This window comes from Oncorhynchus clarkii, chromosome 5 (assembly GCF_045791955.1).
Source record: "Oncorhynchus clarkii lewisi isolate Uvic-CL-2024 chromosome 5, UVic_Ocla_1.0, whole genome shotgun sequence".
Taxonomy (NCBI): domain Eukaryota; kingdom Metazoa; phylum Chordata; class Actinopteri; order Salmoniformes; family Salmonidae; genus Oncorhynchus; species Oncorhynchus clarkii.
Window position 1 is genome coordinate 46,333,411 of NC_092151.1, and position 13,796 is coordinate 46,347,206.

General features: G+C 40.5%; 1 protein-coding gene across 1 annotated transcript in view; it reads left to right on the plus strand.

Annotated features, from left to right (window-relative positions):
- Nucleotides 1-13,796, plus strand: part of LOC139408928 (zinc finger protein 462-like) — an 88,411-nt gene that overhangs the window by 24,063 nt on the left and 50,552 nt on the right. Inside the window, exon 2 of the mRNA XM_071153395.1 lies at nt 12,823-13,070. Within this exon, the coding sequence (XP_071009496.1) occupies nt 12,854-13,070 (217 nt within the window). The 5' untranslated portion in view covers nt 12,823-12,853. The remainder of the gene's footprint in view (nt 1-12,822; nt 13,071-13,796) is intronic.

Genomic DNA, 13,796 nt, shown 5'->3' on the forward strand with positions numbered 1-13,796 from the left:
TGTCTTCATCTAAAATAACCCTAATTTACAAGACAGTTCTTATTTGATTAATGGTGGTCGGACCCATCTATGTGAAGCTAGCTACAATAAGGATTAGTCACAATAAGTGGACTTTGCGGTTAGCCTTCAAAATAAAAGTATAGCATAATTCTACTATTTGTGTTCATTTGCATCATTGTCAATGACATACTTTTATTTTGAAGGCAAACTGCAAATCACTATTGTGCCTAATCCTGATTGTGGCTAGCTTCACAACACATAACCCGGTCCGGTCGAGCCTCACTAGCCAGATGAAGCTAGCTGGCTGCTTATAAGGTGGGCAACAGGGTTAAGTAGCAGGCTAGCTATTTATTTTCATGAACTGAAGGTCAATTTCAATAGGCGAACAACATGTGGCAACCTAGCTAATACTTACTCACAAGGATTCCCAAATCATTGCTAAGAATAATGAAAATGACTGCAGTCTCTAGTCTCTGGTCGTTGTATTCAGGCTGGTTGTATTGGTGCTAGCTAGGTACCAAGCTAAAGCTAGCTACCACAGAAGTTGCGATCGAACAAATTATGCTTTATTACCAACGCGGTATTGTAAACACATCGTTCGTGGCCGGTGTTTACTTTTTTGCAGACCTTTTTGTACAGCTTTGACAGTGCTACTGTATCTTTTTTGACACGCAAAGTCCCAAACGGCATTCCATAGTATGTATGTCGTGAAGCTAATAGCAGTGATGTTATTACTGTGTAACTCCTGTAGGGAAACGTCTGAAAAATAGCGCACTTGGTAGTGTGTGCCGGTCCTCGACCAGTCGGTCGAAAGCCAACATCACCCGCAACAGAGACCGGTTGATTTTCAAGGGCAATGAATTCCATTACCTTGGATTTAATTTCGCCTTTGAGTTGTCTCGCTGAAATTATCTTACTCTTTCAAATGACTGCTTGACTTGTTGACTACTCAATCCACACAACAGACATTGTGGGCTAGGTTAGGAATGCTGTGTTGCCCGTGTAGCGCAACATTTTACGTGGCGTCATTACGTCCTTCACCCAGGTTATATAGGTATGCACGGTAGCTTTGACATCAGTTTTTAACATCGGGCTGATAACGATGTTGGTATTTTTAGCTAATATCGTCCGATTCCAATATGTTCACCGATATATCGTGCATCCCTAGTTCCAATTCATCCCAAAGGTGTTCGATGGGGTTGAGTTCAGGGCTCTGTGCAGGCAAGTCAAGTTCTTCCAAACTGATCTCGACAAACCATTTCTGTATGGACCTTGCTTTGTGCAGGGGGACATTGTCAAGCTGAAAAAGGAAAGGGCCTTCCCCAAACTGTTGCCACAAAGTTGGATACACAGAATCGTCTAGAACGTCATTGAATTCTGTAGCGTTCACTGGAACTAAGGGGCCTAGCCCGTACCGTGAATACAGTCCCAGACCATTATTCCTCCTCCACCAAACTTTACTTTGCACTATGCATTGGGGCAGGTAGCGTTCTTGTGGCTTCCGCCAAAGATTGGTCCGTCGGACTGCCAGATAGTGAAGCGTGATTCATCACTCCAGAGAACACGTTTCTACTGCTCCAGAGTACAATGGCGGTGAGCTTTACACCACACCAGCCAACGCTTGGCATTGCGCATGGTGATCTTAGGCTTGTGTGCTGCTGCTCGGCCATGGAAATCCATTTCATGAAGCTCCCGACGAACAGTTCTTCTGCTGACATTGCTTCCAGAGGCAGTTTGGAACTCGATAGTGAGTGTTGCAACCAAGGAAAGACCATTTTTACGCACTACACGCTTCAGCACTCGGCGGTCCCATTCTGTGAGCTTGTGTGGCATGCGACTTCGCGGCTGAGCCATTGTTGCTCCTAGACATTTCCACTTAACAGTAACAGCACTTACAGTTGACCGGGGCAGCTCTAGCAGGGCAGAAATCAGATGAATTGACTTGTCGGAAAGGTGGCATCTTATGATGAAAGTCACTGAGTTCTTCAGTAAGGCAATTCTACTGCCAATGTTTGTCTATGGAGATTGCATGCCTGTGTGCTCGATTTTATACACCTGTCAGCAACGGTTGTGGCTCAAATAGCCGAATCCACTAATTTGAAGTGGTGTTCACATACTTTTGTGTGTATATAGTGAATCTTCTGCTTGAATAGATCTGTTCCACTGACTCTGACTGGCTTTAATTCAAGTTTGTCTACAAATGAATAATGAATATGTTGGATTCATGTCTTCATCTCAACCAAAAATCTAAGTTAAAGAATAGGGCTAATTCAAATCCAACTTTAAATGCACTTTAAATACAGTTTGATTTAGTGTTAATATTTGGTTGCTTTATTACTTTTGTAATACAGTAAATCCTGCAAACTAGTGTAGCGGGTCGAGAGTTTCAAGTTCCTTGGTGTCCACATCACCAACGAACTATCATGGTCCAAACATACCAAGACAGTCGTGAAGAGGGCACAACAATACCTTTTCCCCCTTAGGAGACTGAAAAGATTTTGCATGGGTCCCCATATCCTCAAAAGGTTCTACATTATTATTTTAGTCTACTTGGTAAATATTTTCTTAACTCTTCTTGAAATGCACTTTTGGTTAAGGGCTTGTAAGTAAGCATTTCAAGGTAAAGCCTATACTTGTTGTATTCGGTGCATGTGACAAATAAAGCTAGATTTGATTTGAAACTAATTTAACATTATTTATTCAACCTTAAAGAAAATATTTCAGAATCAGTTTGCTGTTTTTAACATTCTGATTTGTTTCAGCTTTCCAACTAAAAGTCCAAATACAACACATCACAATTTACATTTCTATTTTGGGAGAAATGTTTATTTTATGCGCATTTGACCAAAGTTGGAAAAGCATTCGGAAAAGTGATGTAAAGAGAAGGGTGTCTGCCCAGAGTGGGTGAAAACGCACTTTGGTGTTGAAATTTCACTTCCTTATGTTATAAAATAAATTTTACCAAGACAAATATGATTATTATTGTTGACAGAGAATTGCAGGTTTCTCGTAACAACATTTGAGGATTTTACGCGTTGTGGTCGTCATATCCAGCGGTAACGTCAGCTTGTCAGGTGGCTGGCTACCTGAGTAATGGCGGAAGTGAATGCTGATGTGGATCTTGAATCTAATGGCGGTGGAATCGAGGAGAATTGGACTATTGCTCCATTTTCCATTATTTTGGACAAAGTTGCGTACAGTGCTGAGAATGTCCCTTCTTATCTTGTAGGAGTACGGTTTGTTATTGAGGAGCAGTTGATTGGATTACCAATCTTGAATAATCCATTTGAGATATCCAAACTGGTGGAGAGAGTGCTGGGTAAAGTGAAGGCTGTGGGGATCATGAGAGGCGGCCTTGTTTCGATTTTTTGATCAGAAGGAACTTGTTTTGTGTCTCACCCGATTTGAGAAGTTTGACGTGTCGTGTGTGTCTCGTCGGAACAGGGCACCCCTCAAGAGGGTAATATCTGGTGTCTCGTGGGAAGTCGATGTTGCAGATATTACAAATATTCCTGGAGTGATTGCACGTTGGGTGAATCGTGTGGTGAATGAAAAAAAAGTGAAGCATCTATCTATTTTTTTTCATATGGAGTCTCTCCCTGCTCAAGTGCAGTTGGGCTATATAAACTACAGAGTCAAATCAGTTATTCCAAGACCAATGCAGTGTGATCACTGTAAAGCTTTTGGTCATGTTTCAAGTATTTGCAGAAGGGAGAAGCCGAGATGTCCACGTTGTGGAAAATATCATATATGTTTTAAAAGTGATGAAAGTGTGACATGTTGCACTTGTGGTGGGAACCATGAAGCCATCTCTTGGGAATAACGGACAAGGGTGAAAGAGATTGAGGTGGCCAAAGTCGGGGGGTGTCCAGAGCATTTCAGAGCTGTTAAAATCGGCTGTTGAGGGTTCGAATGGTGACTTTGATGAGTCCATGGTGGTGGAAAGGCCTTCACTGCAGGCTGCAGGGGTTGCCTTTCACCAGCATGACTCTGATATTTTAAAGGTTAAGAAGGCACTGCCAAGGTGGAGAAGAAGTCCGGGAAAATAGATATCATTGTGGATGGGGCAGAGCGGTTCCTGGGACTCAAAGACTTCTCGGCAGGGAAGAGTTGCATGTATTGTCACAAGCCACACCTCCCTCTCAGGTTCTAGAGACTGAGAAGGGAGATATGGAGGTTTGAAGGAAGGATGAAGTGGGAGTTTTGTTGTTGTTTTTGTCAATGTACTATTATATTTGAATAATATTATGTATTAATGTATTAAGTTTGTTTTCACTATCACGTGTAGATTTTCTTTTTACCTTGTTTTTTCAACCCCATCTAGTTGGTAGCGGCAATACACCTTTTTGGGTTCTAGTCTGCCATAAAACCCACAGAAGTAGAAGAAGAAGAAGAAGAAGAAACCTAGCTGACGCAATGCAATTTTCCCTAATTTTTTTTCTTTTTTTCTTCTAATGCCTCCATTTATTTTGTCACCCTAATTCTGGCCACCCTACACCGGTAAAAACTCCAGTAACTAGGTTTCGACCATTGGTTTTCTGAGATGATTGTCTACACAATTAATATATTATTTTACCTATTGGTCAAAATATGCATTTTTGATTGAACTCCCTATAATGAGAGGAGCACTACACAAACAAAAATATAAACGCAAAACATGCAACAATTTCAACAGTTTTACAGAGTTACAGTTCATGTAAGGAAATCAGTCATTTGAAATAAATAAATTAGGCCCTAATCTATGGGCTCAGCCATAGGTGGGCCTGGGAGGGCATGGTCTGCAGTTGTGAGGCCGGTTGGACTTACTGCCAAATTCTCTAAAATGACGTTGGAGGCGGCTTATGGTAGAGAAAGGTAACATTCAATTATCTGGCAACAGCTCTGGTGGACATTCCTGCAGTCAGCATGCCAAATGCACGTTCCCCTTAACTTGAGACATCTGTGGCATTGTGTTGTGTGACAAAACTGCACATTTTAGAGTGGCCTTTTATTGTCCTCAGCACAAGTTGGGACAAGTTATTAAGTGTAATGATCATGCTGTTTAACCTCTTAGGGATCCCTTCACCCCCATTCCCGCTCGGATCCCGTTAACAGGATTGATTTGACAACATCCAGTGAAATTGCAGTGCGCCAAATTCAAAAACAGAAATACTCGTAATAAGAATTCATTAAACATACAAGTGTAATTCATCAAAATACAGCTTCACTTCTTGTTAATCCAGCCACAGTGCCAGATTTCAAAAAGGCTTTACGGCGAAAGCAGACCATGCGATTATCTGAGGACAGCACCCCGCATACAAACACATGAAAATCAGATTTCAACCAGGCAGGTGCTACACAAAAATCAGAAATAACAATATAATTCATGCCTTTGAAGATCTTCTGTTGGCACTCCAAAATGTCCCATAAACATCACAAATGGTCCTTTTGTTCGATAAATTCCTTCATTATATCCCCAAAATGTAAATTTATTTGGCGCGTTTGATTTAGAAATACACCGGTTCCAACTCGCCTTCAAATGATCTAATAAGTTACCTGTAAACTTGGTCCAAACATTTCAAGCAACGTTCCTAATCCAAATTGATGTATCCTAAAATGTAAATAATCGATAAAATTTAAGAGGGGAAATACTGTGCTCAATACCGGACGAAAACAAAGTGAAGCGCGTTCCAGATCGCGCTCTCCAAAAGACTTGAGTCCCTTTTGTGTGACACATGGAAAGAACAGGATTACTTCTTCATTTCTCAAAGGAAAAACATCAAACAATTTCTAAAGACTGTTGACATCTAGTGGAAGCTAGGGATTACCATAGAAAACTAATGGAAAACACATTGAGCTCAACATTTGTTTTCCCTGGATGGATTGTGCTCAGGGTTTCGCCTGCCAAATCAGTTCTGTTATACTCACAGACATTATTCAAACAGTTTTAGAGTGTTTTCTATCCAAATCTACTAATAATATGCATATCCTAGCTTCTGGGCCTGAGTAGCAGGTAATTTACTTTGGGCACGCTTTTCAAACGGCCTTTAAAATACTGCCCCCTAGCTCAAAAAGGTTTTAATCGGCTTCTAGATATGTCACACCTGTTGGGTGGATGGATTGTCTAATAAGGATGTAAACAAATTTGTGCACAGAATTTGTGAGAAATCAGCTTTTTGTGAGTATGGGACATTTATTTTATTGCAGCTCATGAACTTGTTCTCAACTAGCCTACCTGGTTTAATAAAGGTGAAAGAAAAGAAAAAAATTAAACATGGGACCAACACTTTACATTTTGCATTTATATACAGTACCAGTCAAAAGTTTGGACACACCTACTCATTCAAATATTTTTCTTTATTTTTACTGATTTATACATTGTAGAATAATAGTGAAGACATCAAAACTATGAAATAACACATATGGAATCATGTAGCAACCAAATAAGTGTCTTAACGTAATGATGGACTGTTCTTTCTCTTTGCTTATTTGAGCTGTTCTTGCCATAATATGGACTTGGTCTTTTACCAAATAATGCTATCTTCTGTATACCACCCCTACCTTGTCACAACACAACTGATTGGCTCAAATGCATTAAGAAGGAAAGAAATTCTACAAATTACTGTCACGGCCGTCAAAAGAAGTGGACCCAAAGTGCAGCGTTGTGAGCGTACATATTCCTTTATTATGGAATGACACCAACGAAACAAGGTAAACAACCGTGAAGCTTACGAGGGCTAAGTGCCGCTAACAAAGATAACTACCCACACTGAAGGAGGGGAAAAAGGGCTATCTAAGTATGATTCCCAATCAGAGACAACGATAGACAGCTGTCCTTGATTGAGAACCATACCCGGCCAAAACATAGAAATAAAGAAACATAGAAAAACAAAACAAAATGCCCACCCCACATCACACCCTGACCAAACCAAACAGAGAAATAAAACTGCTCTCTAAGGTCAGGGTGTGATAATTACCTTAAAACAAGGCACACCTGTTAATTTAAATGCATTCCAGGTGACTACCTCATGAAGCTGGTTGAGAGAATGCAAAGAGTGTGCAAATGGTAGTACGAGTATGTTTGTTTTGTGGAAATATATTGTGTAACCTCTCCTTTAAAATTAATAACATCCATGGTCACATTGAGGTTACTGTAACTATAAATGTGTTCTTATGTAATCATAGAAAGCGTGCATTTTCAAGATTGCATGCAAAAGTCACAGGTCTGTGGAGATCTTCACAATTGCTATAGTAATCTGTGCATTATCTCTAACAGCATTTATGACTTGCACTATGTCTTTTTAATGTAATCTCAACTGCAATCCAGGTCATTTGGTTGTGCTATTTGCTTAAGCGCAGTAAGAACACATTAAGTTGTGATATAAATACAAAATATCTGACATTGTATTCCCGTTTGAATTCCCATGTGTTGTGCTTTGAACTGGTGAAAGTGCAGAGATAACACATTTTAGATGGAAACTGATTAAAAAAAATCAGAAACAAATGATCAATTGGAATTTTGTTACGCTTTTAGATGCTTGAAAGCATAGTGATAACACATCGGGAATTCAACATACTTCTTGCTGTGTTTTTGAGTGGGTGATTAAAGGTTGAAATCTCATTGATCAACCTCTCAACCAAATATGACCGAAATGTCCACGTTGAAATTATGTTGTGTGCCCAGTGGGAATACACTCTTACAGTTATTATGGTCAAGAACATAGGCTATTCATTTTGGTGATTTAAAAAAAACTTTGATAGCAACTAAACTCTATTAGGGGCAAGGTGCACTAGCATAGGCTAGTAAGATCCAATGGAGACATGAAGCTGTGACTCAACAGTGGTCCTTGGTGCTGACCCTCGGGCTGTGGTGGCCTGTTGCTTAGTGTTAATGGTAGTTAGTAGAGATACAGGGTCACACAGTCACTGAATGCTGGGTTTTAGCTGAAAGAATTCTGTGAGTCTTTTGAAGGGAAGATCAGGATACAGTCATTGTAGATGTTGGAGTGATCAGGTATTCAAAGCATGCAAACCAGTAAGCAAACACCTCCTCTGATTATTGTTATGCAAAATGAACTAGCCATAAAGTCAATCATGAGAAACATTAGCTATTATTTTGACATTGTTCTATACGGCTGTATTTTCAGCAATCGACATATATACCAGTGGATTTGAGTGACAGCCTTGGCTATTTGTAAGAGCGTGGTGGAAATAATTCCACTTCATTCCATTGATGAGGCACTGGCTTTTAGGTGGTAGTCTAGTTTTGTTTGCTTCATATTCTTTCTAAAAGCCACGATGAAGGCCATTGATTAAGGCCGAAACGTCATGCTTTTAATAGCTGCTTAAATACAATATAGTTTTTTATTGGTGCGCAGGCGCTGCTTCGCCTTTTACTTTTCAAAAACATAAGACAAAGTGACCGGGAGCTGTTGGAGCTTCCATCTTTATCTCCCTCTCCTTTATCTTCTGTTTGTGCATGAGGCCAAAAGAACAGGCTCACTGATTTGTGACGCAACCTCCCCTCTGCTGTTGGGACAATAGAAGCTTTCTACTCCATGACTTCTACTGGCACAAGACTAGAGGTAGGCTAGAGTCCCTGTGGGTTACAGTCAAAATCTGGTTTTATGTTTGCAATTTCTAGCCTAAACCTTTTCAAATATGGAATCACAGGCTAATTTTATTGATTTCGCTCTGGTGGTGTGTTGTGTGTCATCTCTCACGGACAAGAATAGATTTCTGGCGGCTTGTAGGGTGTTATTATTACTTGTTTATAAAATGTTGATGTTCTCAATCAATCAAGCATGAATAATTGAGGATCTCTACACGTTCACAATATGTGTCCAATACTGCCAATCCATGTTATCAGATGAATATATGTCCCCACTGTGGTCACATAATATAATCTGTGACCTCCCTCTCCTGTATACTACATGAGATGGTGGACTGGAGCGACCAGCCCGACTAACGGTTAAGGACAAAACCTCTGTACTCTTAATCAGCTTATTGCTGGCTTATTCAAAGGCCCTCTTTCAGACAGAGCAGCTGCTGCCGCCGGGCCGGGCCCAGTTTGAGTTAGAGGGTGTGACTGCTGGCAGGCCTCGCCGATGCAGAGAGACCGGTTGGTGATTAACAAATGTCAGTAGACTTTGGAATCTGGGGAGCCGAGTCAGATGGCATTGTCCTCTGTGCTCAGAGGAAGGTCTCCCAGGTGGCCGGGTCATGCTGGCATGCTTTTCCTTTCTTTCTCCCCTCTTTCCTCACCCCTCCTCTCTGGCACTTCAAGCCCAAGGCTGCAGATTTTTTTCTTTGCTCTGAAAAGGAAGTCCAGGCATGCTTTGCATTGTTAAACCCCTTGAGGAGCTTAAAGACAATTCCTAAAATGCAATTTTTATCTCTTCCTGATTGTTAAAGAAATGGTGTGGTGTCACTCCAAACATCCAACCCTCTCGATTATTTGGGTACAGTCATTTTATAAATCCATTTTATAAGTCCCCAATAAATGAAAGGGCTAAGTCGGGATGGCTGGCAAGTGCAAGGTGGTTTTGCTGAGCTTTGCAGGCCGTACCGAGGCAGCCAGGCTGAAGGACTTGGGTACAGTACATTGGGCAGATAGATTTCTGTCAGCAGCTCTCCAGTCACTGTCTGGGCTGTCTCAGGCCCCATCACAAAGTACCCCCTTTTCCCAATTGTAGTGCACTACTTTTGACCAGGGCCCATATGGGATAAGGTGCCATTTGGGACACAACCTAGCTGTGAGGAGGATCTGATCCATGGGTCCATGTTGTGCAGTGAGAGCACTGGCTGAACACCTAAGCACACATAGCTGGCTGGCTCCTAAAATGGCTGCCCTTGAAGCTCAAAGGATCTGCCGCACAGCTCATTGCCTGACTGTCAAAGCCCTGATAGAGTAGATGAAAGCATTACAAATACCATCCATTAACTTGGTGTGGCTGTCATGGAGTCACTAAACTGACACCAAGAGAAATAGCAGTAGTAGTAATTTTAGGTTGAGGCTGTTTTCTCCTTTCATTTTTTTTTTTTTTTACCTCAAAGGATTCTTCTTGATATCCATGTCAAGGAACCTGGCTTTAGAATGCAACTTTGTTCTGTGTTCTGAGTTCTGACAAGAGAGCTGCCAACAGATCAGGGATGGGCCTTTCATGGCGCAGTAACCTGACCCTGGACAACAATAAGGCTGTCTTCTCAGGGACACACTGGCAGGCAGCAAGGGTTGTTCCAGTGGAGGAAGACTGGTTACTGAACGTCAACTGTTATGGTTTAAGTCCAGAGATCTGCAGCAACAACAAAAAAACGACCTATGATAGGGGTAATAGCAAAACAAATGGACATATGACTCAGTTTCTTCCCTTTCTACCAGAGCTTCGTTGGTTTGGCATAGTATTAAAGTAATATTAGTAGTAATATATTTTTTTTTTTAGCTCTGCAACAGGTTGTTAACCATGTTTAATCCTTTTTTTTAACCTTTGTATGGTGAACATGTACAGGACCAGGCAAAGGGAGAGAATGTGCTCAACTCAAAATTCCATTTAGAGGACACCATTTTGTCCAGAGGTCTGTTGGTTAGCCATAGGTGAGGAAGGCTGATGTCATGTGGCTTTCGAGCTCTGCAACAGGTTGTTTTTTAGCAAACTATACCTTCGGTATAGTGAAAATGGTAGGCTACATTTAGAGGACACCATTTTGTCACGGGTGCAGGTGCTTCAAATAATCAGGAAATACTAGGCATTATAAAAAAAAAATGTTCACCTGTTTTTAACCAGGTAAGCTAGTTGAGAACAACTTCTCATTTACAACTGCGACCTGGCCAAGATACAGCAAAGCAGTGTGACACAACACATGGAATAAACAAGCGTACAGTCAATAACACAATAGGGAAAAAAAGAAAGTCTATATACAGTGTGTGCAAATGGCGTGAGGAGGTAAGGCAATAAATAGGCCATAGTAGCGAAATAATTACAGTTTAGCAAATTAACACTGGAGTGATAGATGAGCAGATGATGATGTGCAAGTAGAAATATTGGTGTGCAAAAGAGCAGAAAAGTAAATAAAAACAATATGGGGATGAGGTAGGTAGATTGGGTGGGCTATTTACAGATGGGCTACAGTATGTACACCTGCAGCGATCGGTTAGCTGCTCATGGTGAAAGTGCAAATGCTTCTCCTAGGAAGGGAATGCTGGTGGATAGGTCTGTAAGATAGGAACACGAGTCAAATAACAGCGTTTCTACAATACAACAGTTTGTAAGCTCTCTACTTTCTATTTTTCTGAACAGGAACTGTCTGGCACTGATTTTATAGGCCATTGCCATAAGGGCTGGTCAAATTTTATAGACATCTTACCAATAAATGACCCCCAGAATGTTATGTTGTGATTTTTCATTGGGCTACACTGTGCTAGTAGTGTGAAGCATTAATCCTCTTTGAATACATGGAAATATTAATGTCCTTGGCCTAGACAAATGCACAGCACAGATAACCTCTGGCAAATGGATGGAAAATGTATTAAATATTGCCTCTGCTTCTGCTATCTGCAGATTTAGGCCTAGTGTTTTAGTTAAGCTTAAAGAAAGTGTTAAATCCAATAAAATAATATTTAAAAAAAAAAAGAGTGCACATCGCGTCATGACCAGTTTAATTGCTAACGAGTTACATTTCAAGGTAATGCCATGTGTCTCTCTGTGTCATCGGGTGGACAAGAGGAGAAAACCATTTGATAAAAAACTGTCATAACTGCCACATAAACAGCCATTTTATGCCCCAGTCACTTTTCACTCTGTCAGTTTTATTAATGCGTTGAAATATATATATTTTTTCCTTTTTAAATGACACTGAATATAAACTGAATATAAACTCCTATTATTGGTATTTTTTTATGCTCTAAGAACTGGCCTGTTTTATTTTACATACTGTATTTGTTGAAACATATTTTAGAATGGAAAGGTTACCATTTTGGAGTATTTGTGGTTGCCACACAAGTTCTGGGTTTATGTTTGTTTCACAACAACAATACATCTGTAGCATTGGTCTACATGAAAAACTATCCATTTGAAACAGAAATATGAATGAGGTGGCTATATATCTGGTGGCTATGAGTAAGTACTGGAAGTCAGTTTGACTATCAAGCAATGCCATTGGTTAGTTAGAATGCCAAGGTCAGAGGTGACAGGTCATACCAGCTCGGAAGTGATGTTGACCTTATCATCAGTTGTGTGTTTCATCAAGGAACAGAATAGCACTGTAGTTACAAACCTTTCTCTCTCTCTCAGTGGATTCATTCAATCTTATTTGAGAGGGAGCTAGGGCGTGATGCAATCTGAGGGAATTGTTTGTATGTGTGATGTAGATACGGGGATGCAGTCTGATGGCCTGCATCCCAAATTGCACCCTAGTCCCTATAAAGTGCACTTCTTTTGACCAGAGCACTATGGACTCTTTTCAAAAGTAGTGCACTATATAGGGAATAGGGTGCCTTTTGGGATGCAGTTTGACGGTGCTGCACTCCAGCTGTGGCTTATCCCAAGGTAATAAAAATGGAACAAATCAACTCAGTAATCCCTCCTCAGCTCGCCATTGTTCTTGGAACCATGGAACAAACAAAAAAAACAGATCTTCTTCTTAGTATGCAATGCAGTAATGTCAGAGCTGAAGAATCCAGCCTTTTCTCAACCTCTGTTACATTTCTATCACAGGTTTTTAGCCTACACCGGTGCTAGGCCTAAAGATTCAGACTTTTGTGTTTCCACCCCTGAGGCCTAAATGTGACATGTTATTGTCTGAGACTGAGGCCTCACCCATTCTCTTTTGTCTTTTTCTTACCAGGTTTCCCTGATTTTCCAGGGAGTCCTCAGCGATGGAGGTGCTACAGTGCGATGGCTGTGACTTCCGTGCTGAGTCGTACGACGACCTCAAGACCCACATCCAGGATGTACACACGGCCTTCCTGCAGCCCACTGATGTTGGAGAGGGGGACGGGAGTCCCTGCCAGTCCAGGGCAGACTCTCTGAACTCCCCCAACCAGACAGAGGGGGAGGAAGAAGAGCAGAATAAATCTCCACAAACTGAAACGGGTAAGGGAACTGCATCAACGGTGATGTTTATGGACAAATGATTATGATTAAGGTTATGGTTATTATGCTAAAGATAAATGTTTGTTATTATTATTTATGATATTGATATAATATGTATAGGCATATGTCTTATTCTTTGCATACAGTGCCTTCAGAAAGCATTCTTACCCCTTGACTTATTCCAATTTTTTTGTGTTACAGTCAGATTAAATTTTTTTTTGTTGACGAATTTGATTTATTTTCTCACCCATCTACACACAACACATGTCAAAGTGAAAATGACAAAGTGAAAACATATTTTTAGACATTTTGGCAAATTTATTGAAAATGAAATACAGAAATATCTAATCTGTACCAGTCCAAAGTTTGGACACACCTACTCATTCCAGGTTTTTCTTTATTTTTTACAAATTTCTACATTGTAGATTAATAGTGAAGACATCAAAACTATGAAATAACACATATGGAATCATGTAGTAACCAAAAAGGTGTTAAACTAATTCTTCAAAGTAGCCACCCTTTGCCTTGTTGACAGCTTTGCACACTCTTGGCATTCTCTCAACCAGCTTCATGAGGTAGTCACCTGGAATGCATTTCAATTAACAGGTGTGCCTTGTTAAAAATTAATTTGTGGAAGTTCTTTCCTTTTTAATGTGTTTGAGCCAATCAGTTATGTTGTGACAAGGTAGGGGTGGTGTACAGAAGATAGCCCTATTTGGGAAAAGA